This window comes from Calonectris borealis, chromosome 18, assembly GCF_964195595.1.
Source record: "Calonectris borealis chromosome 18, bCalBor7.hap1.2, whole genome shotgun sequence".
NCBI lineage: Eukaryota > Metazoa > Chordata > Aves > Procellariiformes > Procellariidae > Calonectris > Calonectris borealis.
The window spans coordinates 7690518-7711571 of record NC_134329.1 but is presented as its reverse complement, the minus strand read 5'-3'; the positions used below and the strand labels follow the sequence as shown (position 1 = coordinate 7711571).

General features: G+C 51.4%; 2 protein-coding genes across 3 annotated transcripts in view; one reads left to right on the top strand and one right to left on the bottom strand.

Moving 5' to 3' along the window:
* The window catches only part of BRAP (BRCA1 associated protein), a 15932-nt gene extending 9630 nt beyond the window's left edge, over nucleotides 1-6302 (bottom strand). The window contains exons 1-6 of one of the 2 annotated variants that reach the window (XR_012676434.1): nucleotides 6024-6204; nucleotides 5646-5804; nucleotides 4663-4864; nucleotides 3686-3875; nucleotides 2055-2168; nucleotides 1409-1557 (exon numbers count right to left, since the gene is read on the bottom strand). Coding sequence is in view for 1 of the 2 variants with exons in the window: in XM_075167629.1 (XP_075023730.1) it covers nucleotides 1409-1557; nucleotides 2055-2168; nucleotides 3686-3875; nucleotides 4663-4864; nucleotides 5646-5804; nucleotides 6024-6105 (896 nt within the window). In the remaining variant the exon portion in view is untranslated. Of the gene's footprint in view, nucleotides 1-1408; nucleotides 1558-2054; nucleotides 2169-3685; nucleotides 3876-4662; nucleotides 4865-5645; nucleotides 5805-6023 lie in introns of both variants that reach the window. The other variant, XM_075167629.1, reaches the window with a different exon arrangement.
* Nucleotides 6223-21054, top strand: ACAD10 (acyl-CoA dehydrogenase family member 10). The gene is made up of 15 exons (XM_075167628.1): nucleotides 6223-6300; nucleotides 7102-7312; nucleotides 7817-7965; nucleotides 8783-8977; nucleotides 10577-10735; nucleotides 11479-11638; nucleotides 12072-12213; nucleotides 12968-13036; nucleotides 13815-13996; nucleotides 14576-14726; nucleotides 15988-16133; nucleotides 16957-17130; nucleotides 18015-18370; nucleotides 20452-20520; nucleotides 20814-21054. Exons 2-15 carry the CDS (start codon nucleotides 7147-7149, stop codon nucleotides 20889-20891), a joined length of 2196 nt encoding a protein of 731 aa, XP_075023729.1. The 5' UTR covers nucleotides 6223-6300; nucleotides 7102-7146; the 3' UTR covers nucleotides 20892-21054.

The following is a 21054-nucleotide window of genomic DNA, read 5'->3' as shown; positions in this document are numbered from 1 at the left end:
AGCTCAGCTAGGGAGCGGGGTAACTGAGGCTGTGCATCCTGTTGCCAGGACTGTTTATGTATTTTTCATTAGCTGCTGGATAAGCTACAGAAATATTCAAGGGAGGAGACAATTGGATTGCAGTCAGCTTTCTATACAAATTCAGGCACTTACAGCCTCCACGGCACCTATGCAAAGTGGACAGGGATTTTCTTTTATCGTTTTTTTATCGTTTTATCGTTCTTCTAGCATAAGTTCTGCTTAAATTGTGTATTAGATATTTAAGTGCTATTTTGGATCTTGCTCCTACACTGGCTAAGCTCCACTGCTTCAAATTTAAACTGGTTTTGATTTATGGACCAAAGCAGCCCATAAACTTGAATAGCTACAAATCTGATTAATCTTACCGAGGTTCTGTTACTTTGGCTTACAATGATATTCAGAGGGCTAAAATTTTCCTCACACTCCATCGGGCAATCAGCGGTACCAGTGACAGAGAAGAAAACACAGTGAAGATCGGCAGCCTTCTGCTGCAGTATCTATGGCTGCCTGATGTGCTGTGAAACAGCAAGCGGTGTCCAGAACAATGGAAAATATGCACAACTGAGAGCAGCACCTGGGTGCCCGTCGGGGGGTCTGCAGTCAGGAGCTCAGACACAGGGAAATCCCCATCTACAGGGATATGAAGGATGGTAAGAGCAAGAAGAGGACAGGGTTAGCAGCAGTGAAAAGAAGAGCTGCTTTAAGGACAGACACAGGTCCGACCCCCAGCCCTGCCCAGTGCCACGGAGGCTTCCCTAGGCCAGTGACGCAGCCTCCCATCACTCAGCCCATACCCACCTTGGATAATACAGCCTGTCTAGAGCAGCTGCCTCCCCTTCCCGATTTACTGAGTGATCTTGTCATCGTCCCTTCCTTCCCCGCCTCCCTTCTGTCTCACTTTCTAGTCCTGTCCCCCTGTACACCTGCTCTTGCCCAGCTCTTCTTCATCCTCTCCCAGCATCTAAGGGAGACGAGCAAGACCGCTGCCCTGCAGCGCTCCCAAAAGATGTGCAGATCTGCCTACAGCGCAGCCTCAGCTATGCCGAGGAAACGAACGACTGAACAGACACACAAGACTGAGTGAAACAAGGCTGTGTGTGCATCCAATGCTGTTTACCCCAGTATTTTTATCCTACAATATTTTAAAATAAATCAGCATTTCTCTACAACTCCCTTCCTGCCTTAGCAGTGAGGCCCACGGGAAACATTGTTCAATTACTTTTGGCGGGGAGATTTCTCTCTGGGATTCCCTTAATGGGAAAAAAGAGCGTTAGAATTTGCAGTAATTCCTGCCCCCACACTCTGATGAGCAGAACCAGTCTTGTCAGCACGTAACCACCACACTCAAACAGAGTTTTAGATGTGGAAATAAAGAAAAGCCTCTTACGTGGTGTCCTCCCACCGCTGCAGACACTGGCTATGAAAGCTGTGGTTACACAGCGTGGTAAGGATCCCGTTCACGGACTCATCCATCCTCTCCAGGCACACTGTGCACTTCGGGAGCTCTGTCAGATCCATCACAGGCAGGCTGGCCCCCTTCAAAAGAACAAGCAGAGACAAATTGCTCAGCACCTTCCAATCACCGTACAGTAAGCGCCCACATAAGAAAAAGTCAAATTTCTCCCTCGTTACTGCTGGCGCTAGTGTACAAAAACACTACAAAGTAATCCTGTGAGTCTACACAGCAGTGAGAAATCTATTGAAAAAGAAAGCGATCCTCAACATTCAATAGACCGCAGCCAGAATCCTCTTCACAGCACGGGCTCAGCGCAGCTGCGGATCTGCCACCAGCCCCAGTCTGTTTTCTGGATTCGCTAGATCTACGACCCACAGCAGGTTTAGGTCAGAGATGCTGCAGTGGCGACGCATGAAGCCCACAGTCACCAAACAAACTCTCCCAAGCAGAAACAGCACCAGAATGGGAAATGGAGTTCGGGTTGATACAGTTAAGCAGTCCTTGCAGCGTTCTGCCCAGTCCAAATAATTGTGAAAATTCTTTGAACTGCAGGGAAAACAAAACAAACCAAACTTACATCTTCTGATTTGAAGACTTCAGCCCTTTCCACGTACACCAGCTGGCAAACATCCTCCTCTATAGAGTTGAACTGCCGGCCATTGCATGCCATATAAAAGCTATCTGCATCAGCCTATGCCCAAAACAAAGGGAGCCAGTTAAAAAGAGAAAACTCGCAGCTGACACAACCGAGGAAGAGGAGGAGAAATCTGCTGTATCCTCTCTTCTCCCCTCCACCAAGCCCTGTAATACAAGGGTAGATATTTCAGTCAGCTCCCGCCAGCAGGCATTGCATCTTGGCACTGGGTTTAGCATTACCACTTAAAGACAAGAAGTGAAGTTCACAGCAGTGACAGCTACTCTGATATTTGAGCATTCAGCAGGAATAACAGATTTCCCTTCAGCATCTGTTTTGCCCTTTGTCAGCATTTTCAGTGCATTTGCAAAGCAAATTTGGTCTCTGGGAAAATGTAAGAGGGCCACATTGCAGGACACTGATACTTGTGTCGGGGAAAGCAACAACAATTTAACTGTGGGAAAGGATCCATTTCACCGGCCGCAATTCAGGCGTGCTCTGAACCACTTGCAAAGAGGCAGAACCAAAACAAAACCTGTCAAATACATCATCCATTTTCACTCAGTAACCTCCCCAAATCCTTTCTCTCACAAATGATCACACCAGATTGAGGCAAATTAGCTGAATGCCACATTCCCATATTTCTGATCACTCCAGCCAGAAGCATAAAGGCCCACGAGATTTGCTTTTGCTGCCTTTAGGGGTCACTGGGGAACTGGGCTTCAGGGAATTTCCTAATAAACAGGAATTTCAGAGTGAATTGAGTACAAGTTTGCTGCAAGGATTTGCTGCAAGGCTGTTTAGCACTAGATATTTGCCCCGGAAATTTGATACAGGGATATACAAAATGCATCTTTGCCACTACTGCAGATAGCACAAAACACACACAAAAACTGCATCTGCACAACAGGCGTGGGAAGTATCTCACACAGTATTCACGGCTGGGGGAAACCTCTCCCCCAACACCAAAATAAGTCATTCGCAGTTGGGAGAAAAGAAGGTACAAATGAGAGGGTCCACACAGGAACTGGCAGGGGGAACGCTTAAAGCGACATAGTTCAAGAAGACCTGTGAGCAGCAAACTGTGCTATCTGGTTATCAATTCATCCCTTAGACTCCCAGTTTTGGGGGAGGCTGTCCTGTTCACACTGCACTGACAGTGGCAGTGAGACCACCCAGCTCCTCAGAAAACCAGAACAAGTCTTTCCTAAAATGCAAACGAAGCCCCACTGGCTGGGTCCCTTCCGTTCAGCATAGTACAATGCATCACCCTCTTTTTGAACATGCTCTGAGATAGCAGAGAACTGTTTACCCTTACTATTTTTTTTAAATATCCTGCCAACAAGAAATAGGCTAGCTAGAACACGGCAGACACTTGGCTCCAGGTCAAGGTGTGGGACTAATCCTAGTCAGCAGCCCTGGGAAAGCTCTAGGCGATAGGACAGGACTGTTTCTCCGAGGGTAAAGTGCAATCTTGGCTCACAGCTGGCCAGTGAAGCCAGACAGCACTCCTAAACAGCAGCTGTATATGGCAGTGCAGTCCCTTCTACAGCAAAGGGACTTCCAGCTCTTACCTGCGAGCTAAACTTTATCAGCACCATGTACTGGTTTGGAGTGGAATCTCGGATGATTTTCATGTGCTCGATTACTTCGTAGAAGGAAGCTACAAACTTCATCAGGTCGTGACTGGTCATCGTAGCAGGGACCGTGAGGATACAAAGCATGGCGCTGCGCCTCACATCTTCTTTTAAAGAGGTCATCTTGCTGATAAGACAACAGTGACACAACTTCATGTCATTTCAGAGAGGACAAAGGCAGAGCTGGATACATCACACTTGCAACAGCCGCAGTTACTACAATAGCTTTGTGGTCAATCTTAATCCTCTTTTCCACATTTGTAGATATTAAGAAAGAGAAGCAAGGGGTTGTGGTAAGCGTCCAATGTACCCACGTGAAACTATTACTCTTTAGCAAAGGATTAAACTGGGCAGCTCCAATAAACAACGGTTTTGTCGGGAATAATTTGACATCTGCTTTTCTATAACAACAGTCGAAGCTGGCAAGCCACAGATGCTCAGAACTATTCCTACAACAAATGAGCAATGCTTGTTAGTATTTCAAATACCCTTTTTGTGTCTCCTGGTAGCTTTCAGGAAGACCCGAAATGGAAGTTCTCATGCAATTATAGGGGAACGGCATGGAATTGTAATCCCTGAAATACGGGATGAAACATCGTACCTCAGACAGCTCCTCAAGACCCCAGAGATCACAATTTAATTGTGGGATCCCTTGAGAAGCTGCTTTCAAACATCATTTTTTAGGAACCCACATTCGTCTTACACTATTACAGCCCCTGGGACAGCCCTCTCCACCTGGAGTGGCATCACCCGCAGCTGGGTGGACTCGTCTGCCCTCCCGGGTGCCAGTCACCCTTCCTGTTTGTCCCAGCTCAGGAGCCACAGCCCCGGGGTGACAGACTCACCCTTCCGGGTGGCGGCATTATTCAGGAGTGCTGCTCCCACTAGAGCTACAATTAGTCAAGCATTCTTACTTTGTTTTGTACAGATGCATAATGCCGTGAACGATTTCAACTGAGGGATTCCCGCTGAAGAAGGAAATCTGGTCAGGGAGCTGTTTTGAAGGCGAGTCTGGAGCAGCCTCACGCTCTTTACTTTGATCGTCATGTTTATTTTTGTCCTCGGCAGATGCAGCCTCTGAAGATTTTCTCCCTTCCATGCCAGCTTTTGTTTCATCTTTTACAAATCAAAAGTTTCCACATTACTAGTGGCGCATCCGAAATGCCTGCTGTTCCCTAAGCACAGCCTGCGTGTACACAACAGCACCCCGAGAAGTCAAATTACGACCCTGGAAAGCAGCAGAACGAGACACCTCTCATCTTTGCTGTTCCAGGGGAAACTCCAGAGCTGCCAGACAGCCGGTGCGAGCCCCTGGCAGGACCCGGTGCTGCGGATCAAGCCAGGCGAGTTTTCTACCGTGCCCGGTGAAATCCCGACAGGCACAGGTATCAACGCAAAGCAGCCAGGACGGTTTGCTGAGCGCGGGCGAGGGGACCCCCGCGGCAGCGAGCTGCTCCTGTGCTGCTCCGGTGGCAGCTCGGACATTCGATGCGACCTGGGAGTTTCTGTCTTTAAACTTCTCTGTCAGGGAATTTAACGTCTGCAGAGCTGAACGGTCCCAATCCCACGGGCCACAAGCAAAACACCAACCAGCCCGCAGCACAGCCCGAAGTAAATAAACCCTTTATGGAGGGGAAAATGTTTGCCAGCAATAACCAGCTCTCCTATCTGGACCCCTCACATTCCTTAACTTCTCTCTTTGTTTTCCAAACTCCACGACTGACTCGAGACCCGCAAACCCAGCAGCACCTCCACCACCCCCGCGCTGACCGACAGCTGCCGCCGGCGCCTGGGAAGCCCTGCACTCGCCTTCCGCAACAAGAGGCCGCCACACGAGCGGGGTGGGCGACCACCACAGACCCGAAAAAAAGGCATTTCCTCCCCCCGAGGCCGGTACCTGGCCGCGGCTGGATGGTCTCAATGATCACGTCGGTCATCTCCCTGCGGCCGAGGTGCTGGTGGAGGATGGCCGCCCGTTCCCCGGGGCCCTTCCCCTCCAAACAGGACGGCAGGGCAGGGGGGGCCGCCCCGGTGCTCTCCGCGGCCATCTCCGGAGCTGCGCAGGAAAAAAGGAGGCGTTGGGACGGGGTGGTGGGAGCGGAGCCCCGGGACCGGCACCCACCGGCAGCACCGGGACGGCGACCCCGAGCCCCTCCCCGGGCACCTGGGGGCCGCGGACAGGGCACAGCTCCCTCTCCCGCCATGGCGGGCTGGGCTGACCCGCACCCGGGCCCAGTTCCCCGGGAGTGAACCGGACCGGACCGGAGAGACTCACCAGCCGCGCTGTAAGCGAAGCCCGCGGGCAGCGGCGAGTGCTCGGCCAGCTCCAGCCGGATCACCACCAGGGACACGCTCATGGGCCCGGGCACCGCGGGCCGCCGCCACCGCGCTCCGCCAACGGAGATGAAGCACCGCTTCCGCCTCCCGCACCTTTCCCCTCTGACCCCCGCGACGTGATGACGTAGAGGCGGCGGCGACGGCGCGGCGGCGGCGGAGGAGGACGGGGCGAGGGGCTGCGAGCGGTGCCCGGCTGCTCCTCGCGAGACTTCCAGGTGTGTTCTCGCGAGAGTTGGGGGCTGGGGTCAAATGGCACGGTGAAGCCTGCCCTCGTCCTGGCAAGGCCTGGCCTGGACTAGGCCTAGGGGGGCCGGGGCACGGGGCGGACTGACAGGGCTGACAACTGACTTCAGGGCTGACAACAGGGATGGGACACTGGGGGTGGAAGAAGGGGGGTGACAGTCCTGCCTGGGCAGGCCTGCACCAGAGCCACAGGCCCCGTTACCATGGCAACGCAGCCACGCTGGAGGGACCATCCCCTTAGGCCGAAGCACACACCCCCAAAAAAAACAATAACCCCCCCTTTCTTCCTTTCCCCTCACACCCGCCACGCTGGTATCTTGCAGCTCAGGGCTGTGCCAGGCGTTGGTATGGGTCATGCTTAAGTAAAAGAAACTAAAGGACAGCCTGGAAATAAGGACTTTGCTTCGCGGCTCAGAGCTGTCCGGGAAGGACAAACGATCCCCCTGGGTAATCAAGATAACGCCAGCACCCTATAGCCCCTCTAACATGTCTGGATCATAGAAAAGTAACTATAGCAAGACTGACTCCGGGGACATCTGGATCAATGGACAAGCAACAAGAACATTGCAAAAATATAGTCGCTTTGCAAAGTTTTGCTATGATTAGTAATCAGTAGTGTGGGTGTTAGTGATTAGTCAAATTATGTTGTCCCTGAACATTTGAAGGGTATAAGGACCCTGTGTAAAAACACATTCAGGTGCCCCAATTTGGCCGGGACACTTCATGTGCATGAATAAATATTTACCCTTGTAATTCTATACTTTGCGTCCTAGCCTCTCTCCTCGGTCGGCACGGGCCGGTTGCGAATTTTCCGCAGCATGTACCTGAGGAGCATTGCCCGCGCCCCTTACCTGCTCTGTGCCAGGATCCGGCAGCACCCGCAGGGGTTAATTCGGCGGAGGCGATCTGGATGGTGCCATTATAAAGCCGTGATCTTTGATGCGAGCGGAGTCCTCCTCCCGTCCCCGTACAAGACTGCCGCGGGTGTGTATTCTCATTTCTCATTTGCTCCTGGTGTTTCTATGCATGGAGGGGAAATAAATTTCAGGTGTCCCTGTCAGCTCCCTGTCTGGTTCTGGTACGATATTCAAGAACTTGCGATGGTGACGATGGTACCTATTGTGCCATCAGAAGTACTGGAACTGACAGCAACTGACAACTGCGTTGACAGCTCTAGATCAGGGCCTGAACCCATCTGGTAATTAAACTGTCCTGTAATGACACCGGCTGATACCACCCAACGTAGGTGCGGTCCTTCGGGACACTTTAAGAACTCCGTGTTTTCACCCCAAGGGTACCACACCAAAATTCAGTCGGGGAAATGCCAAAACTTCTTCTCCATGTCTGGGTAAATTACCCCAGTCCAGCACATCGGTTCTCGCGAGTGCTGGTCGATGTATCAGACTTCAGAGGGATTTCAAGCTAATTTCCCAGTTGTGATGATGCCATACATGCTCTCTCCTGGCTTTCTTACTTTTCTTTATGTAGACTGGGAGGCCCGGAACTGTATTCCAGCTGGCACCATCCAGCAAGCTATACTCTCTGGAGGGGAAAATAGTCCCTCTCTGAAGTACACAAGAGGAGAGCTGACGACTGTGGAGTTTTTGCAGGAATTGGGACAGCAGTGCTTTGAGATTGTAAGCCAACTCCCCCTTCCTCTCTTTGTGCTTCCTGACTGCAGGGAAACGGGATCCTGCAATGTGGTGGTCCAGTGAGGAAGGAGGAGCTTTTAAAAGAAATCCTTTGATGGAAGGTTTGGATTTACCATCTAGGAAGCATTGCTGTCTGATCAGGGCAGTCTTTTCACTGCCATCATCATCCTGGTACCCAGGCAGGGTGGTCAGCTGAATTTGCCTTCACTTCCACCAGCCTCTTCCTGCATATTTCATAACTTTATTTCAAGACATCTCTAGGATCAGCCAAGATGAAAAGTCAGAGAGTCAGAGGTCAGCTAAAAGGCTTTTGCTGCTAGTTTGTACGTGGGCACGCTCAATGGATGGAGGCCATGGTCTTCAGGGAGGGTTCTTAAGATCAGAAGCCCCTCCACAGCTCTAGGAACACAGTGCAAGAATCCTGTTTTGAATAAAGTCTTTTTGAAACAGCTCAGTCTAAAATGCAGATTCCTTTCGTGTCTGCTGAATGGTAAAGCAGTATTTATCTCTAACCTGCCTTGATTCCATGGCAGGCACAGTCCTAGTGCATTTCTCTTTCCCAAAATCAGCCCTTTATCTCTGCTGCTGCTTCTGTAGAATTAGCAACGTGAGAACACTTGTTTATTTGGTCTAAGCAATTTAGCTGGGAGATTCACTCAGACTGCCTTCTGCTGCCAAAGGAAGTAGGACAGCAAGATAAGATGATCAGGCAACCTACCTACTCAACCACTCTTATTTTCCTCCCTGCTTAAAAACCGTTTATGGCTAATTATCATTCTTCGGGGTTTCTCTGGTTTCTTAGGCAAATGTCTGTGTTCCAGTGGACTCTTTTCTCTTGGACTTAATCAGAAATGAGATGATAAAACAGCTCCCCATAATGGCAGAAGCAGTACAGTGTATCCGTGCAGAAGGTCTTAAGACAGCTCTTCTAAGCAACAACTTCTGTCTGCTGAATGGAGACAGCTTTCTGCCCCTAGACCGAAAGCACTTTGATGTGGTAAGCCTGGATGGATTCCAAAATGCTTTTCTGTAGCTAGGTCTATAGAAAGCTGCAACTGAAATTCTTTACATGCAGGTACCAAATGAACGGCAACCAGCAGCAGGTATTAGTAGACATAAATGTAACATTTGTGAAAACGTTTCCTGGCATAATTTGCTGTAGTGACTGGGCCTTGAAGAGGGTCTGAGTGAGTGGCAGGTACTTGTGCATTTGAAAATACATTGCAAAATGCCCACGCAACCACAAGTATACGTGTAACAGGCATAGCTAGCGATGTCGATAAAGGACGTAGAAGCTGGAACACTATACAAGAAATAAATGTTATTACCCAGTGCCCCTGCTTGCTTTATATTTAGTCCTTGCTCTTTTAAAGATTGTTTCATCCCAAAGAATTGCAAAGCATCCCCCATATTAGAAAAATCCCACTACCCCAACATGCCAATCTGTCTGAGCTGACGAGCAGGCAGAGACCCCTCTCCCAGCACGCTTTGCTTTTGCAAAGATGAAGCAGAAGATTAGCCATGAACCTCGAGGACGGTTCGAGTGGCTTCACTTTAACAGGAAGCTATAAGGACTCACCTCAGCAGGACAGAAAATTTGCTTTTTTGTGTGCCCCAACTCACATCCTGGAATTTCAGGAGTTTATTCATGACTTAAGTTTGTTTTATAGCCTTGATTGGGACAACAAAATATGCAAAGAAGAGTCGTATCGGTACATTTAAAACCCGTGACTGTTTAAAGCCATCTTGTCAACATTATGTCATTACCGACTCGGCTTTCTGTGCATTATACTAGTGACGTCAGTGCCTGTGAAGTTCGCTTAGTGGAGTCATGCTCTGTGGTACCTTTCATCCCAGACTGTTTCAAAGCACTTTAATAACCATGGCCTATCCGGTGTCATCACTCATGCGGTGTGGCTCTTCTATAACAGCAGGCAACAGCACTGCACAGTAATTAGTGAAAAAAAAAAATTAATTGTCTGTGGATTTCCATTAGGATTGGCTTTTATGTCTATCTAATAGATTCATTTCTATTCCTAGAGTGTCTGTCAGTGCAGGGGTGAAATATTGCTTGAATTTTTTACGGTTTTGAGGGCAATGTGGGTATTCAGAGACTCACCCAAGATTTTTTTGATCCAAATTTGGGCAGATGATTATGGTCAACATCTCTGCTGCTGTGAAGATTGCTTTGGCGTGGTTGATAGGTGCAGTGGTGAGGACACCACTTTTCCAGATGATTTGGAATGCAATCCAAGGCTTTCTTGGACAGCATTGAGCAATTGGTTCAGCACGGTCTGGGACATCCAGCGAGTCTCCCACATCGTAACATCTCGTTGGATATCTTCCATCCAAGGACTGGCTGATCCTGTTTAGCTTATTTGAGCTGACAGAGCCACAGCCAAGCAATTGGCACCCACGCAGTCACTTGAATCACATCCTATCCAGCTCTGTCAGCCCTCCATTCCCCGTGTCCTTTATTTCACATGTTACTTAGACTGTCAGTCTCTTTCCCACCCTCCCGTCCTCCATTTCCAGCACTGCACAGATGTTTCTGGTCACAGTAGGCTCACGCATAATCCATTTGTTGTTGCCGTAGATGGTTGAATCTTATCGGGAAGGAATGCGCAAGCCAGATCCTCGTATCTACAAGCTGTGCTTGGAGCGCTTGGGCGTTCAGCCCCAGGAATCCATCTTCCTTGACAACAGCAGCCAGAACCTAAAAGCAGCAGCCCAGCTTGGCATTAAAACAGTGAAGGTACAAAGCGATGCAGCCAGGGCAGGCTTTGGGTATGGTTTCTAAGTCCAGAAGCTGTGTTTGACTTGAATGGCTCAGGATTTTCAATCGCAGTGGCAGACTCATGTTGCCAAGCCTTTTGTTTCAGCCTGTCCTTATTCCTGCAGGATGTGGCGGGGTTAAAGGGGGGGATTACTGGCAAAGTCTGCACTGGCCTGTTTCATTCACAGCTCTAAACCCTACAGCCAGTGTAACCTCGGAGAAGTCGCTTGTCCTTTATGGACCTCAGTTTCCTGTTAGAGAACAGCCCTAACCATATGGTTGAGACAACCACATCCATCTGATGTGAGAAAATAAGACATATTTTAAAAATTTCTAGAAGCTCATGGATCTGTCCGCTGGCGACTGACTGGTTAACCCCCAGGCTTTGGAGATAGTGAGCACAGGGGTTTTACTTTGGTGAGGGGGAAAGACTGGTGGGAAGAGCGAACTCTGCTCCCCTGGATGCACACAGGGAATTCCAGCTCTTAGCCCAGCCCAAGATCACAGTGCCTATGCCACAATAACAGGTATGTCCCCGGGACAGAGACGAAGGCGGGAGGCTCTCTGTGCTGTCAGGGACTGACCAGTGAATTCCTGTGTGTCTTACTGGTTCGGTGCTGTTGGACTCTCAGATAAATTCATCACAAGTGTGCAGAGCTCTTTCTTTCCCAAGCAATTTTATCTTCTAACTATCACCCCGTGTTTCTCCCTCCTGCTTTCAGGTCAATGATCCAGAAGTAGCACTCAAAGAGCTGGAAACCTATCTGGGTTTTCCTTTGCAAGGGTTTGTTCCATATACTTGTTCAGTGAGACCAAGCATGGAAATCCCAAAAGATCGTCTGCAAATGTACCTTGAAAATGTTCTCAGTGACCAGGCAACAGGTATCGCAGTGCTTTTTGCTCTTCAGCCTGAAAGCTCACATATTCTGGAGCCATTGGCTCTTTCCATCACACGACAGATGGATTGAAAAATAATATTAATGAAAGGCTCCTAATCTCCAAGCAAATATTGCAGCCATTCACGTTTCAGTGATTCCCAAAAATGGGAAACAACATTTTAGGACTTCCTCATTTGGGAGGGGTTGAGCACAAGTTGCCAAAGAGGTGCCAGGAATATTCCTGGCCTGTGAGCCATCTATGAGCAATTGCCATGCTCCCCAGGGATTTGGGACACAGGAGCAAAGTGTAGGTTCCTGATTGCTGCAAGTGAGATCTCAGACCCAGGTGCAGGAAGGGGAAGTAAAACTGGAGAAGTGGTGAGAAATAATGCCAGCTCGTGCTTCTGTCTGCTGACGCCCTGCTCTCAACTCTTCAGGCCCACTGGTGTTACGGCAGTTTGGCCACGGACAGTCTGCCCGGACCTATTACGTCAAGTTTGGAGATCGCTTGCTAGTGCTGAAGAAGGAGCCCTCTGACAGCCTGCATCCCTCGGGGCCTGCTGTCAGAAGAGAATACAGGTGAGAAGGAGCTGTGCTCCTCATGCCAGCTGACCAGGGAAGACTTGTAGGAGATCCCAAACAACCCCGTCCAGGGACAATGCTCTATTCCAGCCTTGGCTTGTCTGTTCCACATCACACACACAGTTCACACACCTGCCTCCCACATCGTCCGCCCCTGCATTTTGCACAGATTCAGTCTGGGATCTGTCCGTTTGCTGCAGCTAGCGTGAGCAGTCCTGGATTGAGAGACCAGGCTGTGCTACCGCCCTGCAGCTGGCGGTGAGCGTGCAGTTAGGACCCTGTGCCTGTGAAAAGCACTCTCCCCACTCCACGGAGCACTCCACAGCTCTCCCGGCACGTGTTGGGAGACGCAGGATCTCACCGTCGCATCTGGCACCTTGGGTGGGAGAGAGGTTGCAGCACAACACTGCGGCTGAGCGGTGAGGAGCCCAGCGAAGGGCCAGCCCCGTGCTGCAGAGCGGTTTGCTGTGCCGGAGATCTCTGCCTCAGCAGCAGAGCAGCAGGATGCTCGTGGGGGAGCAGCTGTGATCTCCCCTTGGTTTTTCAGAGTGTGTTGGTCTCGGGGCTCTGGGCCATACAAAGATTTTGACGTGCTTCTTTCCCCTACCCCCAGCCATGCTATTTTAGTGTGTTTAAAACTGAGCACAGGGCTCTTTTTTATATTGTGTGTCTGCCTAGCAACAATGCAGTTCTAGTATCGATTCCCTAATGCCTTTCTGTGCTGACATGGCTCTCTGACTCGCCCTGGCAGGGTACTGAAGGCACTCTCTGAGGCTGGTGTTCCTGTTCCCACTGTACTTGCTCTCTGCGAGGACAGAAGGTAATCTTGTCCCTCAGCTTTCACTCTGTGCTTGACAACTTCAGCCAGATTCCCTCAAAGACGAGGAGAGGAAGAGAAGGAGCCAGACCTCACAAAGTGCACTGGTCTAATTAGTGTTTGCCCAGTCTCAGGCTAGAGGAGCCTGTAGAAGTTCAAAGGACAGTAACATTTTTATTTGGCTTGTTTTAGGTGTGTCCTTATTTTAGCAATTCATCAAAATGCTGTCTTCCTTTGAAAAGCTGCTATAAAACAACGTTGTAGGGCTTCCTGCTGACTCAATATTCTCAGGTTTCCAATGAGGTGATTTTTTCTAAATACCAGTCCTCAGACTTGCCCCAAGTTCTACAGCCGCCACAGCAGCAAGTCTGCGACCAGGACACCCTGTCTAGCCTGCAGTCAGCACAGCTACGCTCAGATCTCTGCTGGCTGCAGCAATAAAGTCTCTGCACTGCAGTTAAACGCGTGTCAACCTTTCGTGATGGTTGCCTGCAGTCTGGCAGCCCAGCTCCAGAGCTCACTGCAGGGGAGGCAGGGAGGTGGTTGGTGCTGTAGCTCCTCAGCTTCCTGGGGCTGGAGGGATCGGGGCTGACCATGCCACAGCCGTGTGCTACAGGCTGGCAGCCTGAGCTGGGCGTGCGTGCTCAAGGGCTCTTGAGGCTGCTCTTCGCCTTGCCGTGCAGGTGAGGCCTGGGGGCATGTTCAAGGTGCAGGTGAGATTTGAGGGGTGGTAGGTAGCAGGATTAACCTCAGACCCACTGGTTCCACCTTGCTTCCCCAGCACCCTTGGCACACCTTTCTACCTGATGGAGCACTGTGCTGGCCATGTCTACAGCGACGCCTCCCTCCCTGCGCTGCAGCCTAGCGAGCGGAGGGCTGTTTATGCTGCCATGAGTCAAGTCCTCTCCAAGATCCACAGCGTAGACCTCAGAGCAGCCAAACTGGAGGACCTCAGGGAGCAGGGTGAGTGAAGGCTCTGTATCCTCTATCACTGCTTTCTTCTCCTGTGTATCAGCATTTCAAGGGATGGGCTCGGGTACAGGACTTGGGCCAAACTTGGGGGCAGTTGGGAAAGCGAAGATGAGCAGCAGGGTGTCTGAATCCCCAGGTGTGGTGGGAGGGTGTGGAGAGCTGCTTTAGATCCTCCAGGTCTGTGTTTCCTGTTAATAGTCCCCAGAGCTTCCTGCCATGACCAAGAGCTGCACTGTGGGTGCAGGAGTAACTTGTTTGCTGCCATCTCTGACCAGAGGTCCTCAGCTCCTCCAGTCTCTCTGCAGGGCTATCTCAGCTTCTCGGAGTTGGTGGAGAAGTTATGGTTTTGTCCAGGATCTGATTATTTCCACCAGAATATCAAATCCATGCCCAGTTAAGAATGTATGAGACCCCTGGAAATCACAATTAAACTCTTGGAGCTTATCTCAGGGTGCTGGACTGAGATCTGCTTGGCTGTTTGACTGTTTCTGCATGTACCTTTTATGCATCTCTTTTGAAGCCTCTTTGTGCCTGTCCCTTTCCCTGAGAGCTTTCATTCCCTTTTTACAGGTAATTACATTCAGCGGCAAGTTGAGACCTGCACAAAGCAGTATCGAGCTATGGAAACTCACGTTATCCCAGCCATGGAGAGACTCATCGAGTGGTTGCCTCTGCATTTTCCTGAATCTCAGAAGATGACAGTCGTGCATGGTGATTTCAGGTACTGCCTGGCTGACAGCCCTGCCCCGCAGCACATCCCGGGCAGCGGAGAGGGAGACAGAGTGTAAAGCAAGATGCAGACTCCAAAGAGGTGCTGAGTTGGGCTGGCGCAGCAGCTTCAGAGCAGTCCGAAAGCTGGGCTCTGGGTCATGTCCAGCATCCCCCAGGTCATGAGACCTAGAGGGCCACAAATCCTTTGCATCCGTCATGAGAAACATATTCCAAGAGCCCTGGCTGGTGCTGTCTTGCACCCAGAGCTCTCGTATTTTCCCCAGTGTTTATCTGCCTACCGATCTTGGCAGTTTAAAAGCAGTGCCCATTCGAGAGCAGGGAAACTGGGGACAGGAACTGAAAGCCTGGACTCCTGATGTCCGATTCCAATCTTGCTGCCTCATTGGTGTTAACAGAGTTTCTTCACACGACCACTGCAAACACTGCTCTAACGCTGGAGGATCATCAACTGTTTCTGCAATACTCAGATATCAGTCCTGGTGCATGTTGCTAATGATATTTGGTGCTTAAAGAGTTTGGGTGGCTGGTGAGATGCTGCAGGATGTATGGCAAAACCTGCCAGTGTTACAGGTGAAGTCATGCAGGAACATGGTGGCTAGGGACAGAGGTGAGGGATGCTGAGAGCTACTTCTGTGTTGTCAGACCCTGGCTGCCAGGGATGTGAGGCTGCAGCCTTACATCCAATTCTGTGCCAGTTCTGGGCCAAGGCTCCTTCCCGCAAGGTTTAGCGCACGCAGTTCCTGTGTGACTGGCAGCTGGTGAGCTCTCTGCACCCTGGCAGGATGGCTGCCCTCTCCGTTTCCTCCTCAGTAGGCTGCTGCCCTCTCCTGGGGCTCAAACTGTTGAAGGCTGTACTATGCATAATCTGCAGCAGATGACAATGCAGGGCCTGGAGTTATTGTGTGCCCTTGAAACGACCAGAAGATCCCCCTGGACAGTGACTTGCCTGCTTCACTTTTTGGCTAGCCTGTCCTGTAACATCTGTTAAGGATCTGAGGCCCGGAACAACTTGGTTTCATTCTTCAAAGCACAGTTCAGTTCATCATTAACCAGGGAGTTCACTATTGAGTAATCTCTGTCCTCCCTGACCTATGCTTGCAGAAATTAGTCTTTCACTTGCGCAGCCTCCCAAAGGACTAAGCAATTTTTGAAGAGACTGAAGAGCACTGGAAAGCACCTACTGCTGCTGAGCACTGGCATTTTTTGCCCCCTCTTGAGACTTTTCTGATCTCTTTTTCCCTCTGATACAGGATGGACAACCTGGTCTTTCATCCAGACAGGCCAGAAGTCCTTGCTGTCCTTGGCTGGAAGCTTTCAACTCTAGGAGATCCCATCTCTGATTTGGCGAATAACTGTATGGCCTACTTCCTGCCACCTCACTTTAATGCACTGAGAGGTACAGAGAGGGGCAAAGTCACGTTTGACACACGGAGAGAGGAACCAGCGTTCAGAAACAGATTAGCTCCTGCCCAGAGAGCTCAGCTGACAGTTGGGCTCATGGCAGTTGGAAAGGGCTGAGGATCTCGTAGCACATTCCCTGCTCTGCCCCTTCTCCCCTCCCTGAAGAGCCCTGCATCCCTCCATGTGCAGTAATCGCTGTGCCATGGTGGCCCCATCCCCAGTTTGTCTCACATCTGCCACCCATTTGGCAGATACTCTGCCACGCGCTCCCTAGCCTGGTTGGTACTGTCACCCTGTCATGCACATGGACCTTTGTTAGCAGTCGTGTCAGGGATGGCCCCAGAGAGGAGGACCCTGCTTCACAGCTTGCAAAACTATGTTTAAAAATTAGTTTGGATTATTTTCCCTCTCTCTTCAGCTGTAAAGCTGAGGAACTCTTTTGGGTGGGAAAGCTGTGAACCAGGCCAGCCCAGAAGGGGTTTGTCCACAAAGTTAGACACTTGTTAAAAAGAACAGTATAGGAGTAAACAGGGAGGAAAATCACTCCATTGTTTAGGAGAAGGATCCATCAGTCACTGCTTTCACAATCTCACCCCAACGAAGAAAACTGCCCCATATGCATTTCACCTACGTGGGTTGGTGCCAAACCCCCACTGTAATGTATGGAGACAGCATGGCAGCAGTGCAGGTGTGGATGGGTGCAGGTGTCTCCGCTGCTCCACAGCTGCATGGCTCTGCCACAAGCCTCACGGAATCCCTAGAAAGCTCTGAGCTCCTCACTGTCTGCTGCTTCCCTGTTGCCTCTTCACGTCTTCCAGGCTTGAAGAATTGTGATTTGGGGCACCTGGGAGTCCCCACGGCAGAGGAGTATTCCCAGATGTACTGTGGCCACATGGGAGAGGAGCGCCCAGAGAACTGGAGTTTCTACATGGCCTTTGCCTTTTTCCGACTGGCTGCAATGCTGCAGGGACTCTACAAACGCTCTCTGGCAGGTGAGAAACCCAACCACGCCGGCCTTGTTCTGCACAGACACACGAGCACCGGTGTGGGGAGGGCTCTCATAGTGAACCGGGGGAGGTCAGACCGGCAGCATGTGCTGCAGAGTTTGGGCACTTATGGCTGTGAACCCCGAGAGCTCCAAAATTCCAGGTGCTACAGCAAAGCTTGGCATGTCTGGTAATCTTGTGCTTTCAGCGTAGAGCTCTTGTGGGAAATAAGGGATCAAAAAGAGAGATCTTGTTTCACTCTGGAGATGAGTGACTTGGGAGTAATCATGCAGCGAGTTATTGTAGACAAAAGGGATGCGAATAGAGTGTCCTGTCAAGCACAGAGCTCCCTCCCTGCTCCAGCACAGGCTCTGGAGGGTGTGAGGCTGCTGTAACCGCTCAGGCTGTGTTGTGTAGTCAGGTTGTGTCCTGCAAACAGAAAAAAGGGCCAAAGGGGAGCACACACAGGGCATTTCCCCAGCGGCTGCTTTTTGCTGGATGCAAAGTCTGGTCTGTTCCTGTCTGATGTTTGTGCTGATCAGAGGTTGCTGTGTGATCACTTTCTTTCATGGGAGAACCAAGCCGAGGCCAGGGTTCAGAGCTCAGAGCCGTGCCCTACAGGTGGAGCTCTCAGACCTTCGAACTAAGCACCACCTTCGAAGAGAGGCTCAAAAGCGGGGAGGTGGTGTGAACTCTCAGTGCTGTTTATATGCATACATCAGGTCTGCCCTGGGAGTCTTTATCAGAGAAAAACAGGATGTTATTTTCGGATTCCTTAGAGAGGAGTCTCCTCGAGTCCTGCTGGCCTGGCCCGATCTCGCTGTTTGGGATGTGACTACATGACTCAGGCTCTTTCAAACAAAGATGTCCTACTCTTCTCTTGTCCCCAGGGAGGCCAGCCCCAGGCGAAAGCAGCCCGGAGGATGCAGAGTTCGTGGCCGACCTGGCTTGGGACTTCGCCATAAAAGAAGGATTCCGTGTGTTTGACAGCCTCCCCGCCAGAAAGCCTCTTGCACGACGTTACAGCACCTGGGCCAGGCGAGGGCCGATCCTCAGCAGGAGTTACGGTACCTGGCCACATCCTGGGGCAGCTCCTGAGCCCAAAGTCCCCCTGGTCACTGCCCCCACCAGCCTGTTGGGGATGGCCCAGGGTCTTTGTTGCAAGCTGGAAAAGATCATGGGTGTCCAGTGGAGTTTTCTGGTTTCCCAGCCCAGATGGTCTCCACGTCCTCTTCTAGAGCTGAAGGTGAGACATCTTCCTCCCTAAAGCAGCTTTGCTTTGCTGCACCTGCACCAGGATGGGGGATCGCAGCATGCCTATGAGCACCCTTGCTTTCCTGATCCATCAGACATCTGGTACTTGTAGAGTCCAATGGCTTGGAGAAAAGGGGCTGGGTTCTCATTGCCGGTTACATTCGCGTAACAGAGTTCATATTCTGGGAAATAGCAATTTCAGAAGCTGGCACTCCCTTCCAAGATGAGCAGATTAACGCCAGCCCAGCTGTAATCGCTGGTCCTGCTCCGCCAAGGTTCTGCCATGAATGCTGATGGAGGCCCCAGAGCTTGGCTTGGGCGTTTCAACACCTGCTAGTCCAGCGTTGCTCATTCCCTTCCCCTGGAGCCTCGCTGCTGCCTCTGTGTGGGAAAGGCTGAGTTAATTCTCTTACTAAGAGTCCCTCCCGGTGCCTCTTTGGGAGGTCCCTCAGGCAGGGAGCTGCTTGCAAGTTCCACAGCTTCATGTCCTCCGTTGTGTTCTCTTATCCTGCTCTCCCTGGCAGGGGCTGTCCCTGCAGACATCCCCATCAGCAAACAGTCACCTGCCCAGTGATAAGCCAAGTGTGGTCGGCAGTGCCGGCTCTGGAATGCCACTTGGAGTTTGGCCTTGCTACCGCCCTGGGCTCTCCTGCACAGAATGGGTGCTGCTGCAGCCCTGAACCCTCAAAATCGAGGGACATCGGTGGTGAGGAAGCAGAAACCAGCTACCAAAGTGACTTGCCCATGGTCACGTGGTGGGTCATGGCAGAGATGGGAGTAGCATCAGGCCTTGAACTGTAGAGTTTTAATTACGCGTCTCTTCCTTCTGCCAGTGCAAGGCAGGTCAGGTCAATACGCAGGTGTCAGGACACCTGGGTCCCCTGCCCGGGCTGTGCAAACTGTCTGGTTTCTCTGTGCTTCTACTTCCCAGTGCTGCTGGTGGCCACGGGGCGGCTCAGTGTGCCCGTGGCTCTGGGCTGGCTGGTGTTGCAAACGGATTTGGTGGGAGTGGTGTCATAAGTAATCATTCACAGAGTGTGTCATGAAAACAAACATCCCTATCTTTGGGTTGCTACCGAGATTATATTCTTAATGTATTCTAGTGACATTATCAAATTCTAGTGGGTTACTTAACTGCCTTTTAGCTGCCAAAAAAAAAAATCCCATCTGTTGTTCAGCCCTTCAGAAGCATTTCCTTGTGCTCTGGCAGAAACGAGCAAACCCCAGCATTTCGGGATGCTTAGCAGCTGATCCCCTGAGAAGCTGGAAAAGGAGGGGAAGCAGCAGCTCTGGGGAATTTGGAAGTGCTGAGATTAGCAGATCTCCTCACCCTTCTTCCAAACAGAGCCGGGCGAGAGTTGCCAAGTCTCCAAACATCAGGACTGCCACGCTCTCTCTACTCCATGCCTTGGGCTTGTGGTAGAGACACTGCTCCTTGTCTGGGGGACCAGAGAGCCCCCCATCCCTGCCATCTCCCTATCCATCCCACTGTTCTTTCCCTTGGCATCGTCCCTGCACTGTCAACCTTTGCTGTGGAAGCGTGTTGTGAAAGCCAGGGGAGGAGTCTTGCTGCCCACGGCAGAAAGATTATGCAGTAGAGTTTTAAACAGCCAAGTAGTCCTGGCCTGGGACTGTCACAGCGCTCGTAAGCTGGGCAAGGGCCAAGGGAAAGGACAAGCCTGCCTCATGCCAGCTGGCACTGCAGGGGTGGAGGTTCGTCCCCTCCACAAACGAATTGGCAGCAAAATGCCCTTGGCTGAGGCACTCTCGGCTCAACAGGGGAGCGTCTCGGCTGATCCTGCCACGTTCCGCACGGGGAGCCAGCAGGTTTTGCACGCTGGTCCCGAGGGCTGCCTGTCCCTGCAGTTCTCCGGGGAGATCCTCTCCAAGGTTGCAGCGCAAAGCTCAGTTTCTCTCTCAGAGCGAGCGTAAGTGCTCCTGGCCAAAGCTGCGGGCACACAGCTGCACTCCCAGCGTCGTGCCCGGGAGGGAGCCAGGACTGGCTATCGGAGGGGGCCGCACCAGGGTGGGGGGATGTAGGAGGATATAATGTGTCTCATCCTCTTCCATCAGGCAGAGAGTGCCAGGACCAAAGCAGGGGCTCTGACGATGACTGTACGGGCCATGGATCAGGACAGCCAGGTGAGCAGACACATGCACCTAACATTTTGACCCTTCTCTGGCCCAAACGAAGCAACACAGGGACACCTCCCTTCTGGGGCCTCCTCCACACCTGTAACGAGGCTTTGCAGTCTGGGGCCCGTGAGCACGAGGGGTGATTTGTCCTGTCTGTTGTGGGATCACAGGTGAGGACATTTCCCCAGCACTGCATTCTCCAGGGCATTTGGAAGGGGCTGGGGCATTTGCTGCCGTGCTTCCCTGGTCCTGCAGCCCCTTACTTGCCCTGCGTGGGCTTTGCTCTCGCTCTCACACAGGTCTCTGGAGCAGAGCATCTCAGCAGTGCGGACCCCAGCCTGGTGCTTCACTCGGACCTGAGCTCCATGTCTGGCTGAAGGTGGTTCACAGGACAGCGCTCTCCAAACCAGAGCTGAGCCAGTAGCCGCAGCGCTGGGGAGCCTTGGACATGAGACTAAACCAGCCACTCTGGCATGGGAGAGGTGGTGCTAACAGCAGCCTGGGAGCTTCTGAATTTCAGTGGTGTTTGCTGTTATCTCA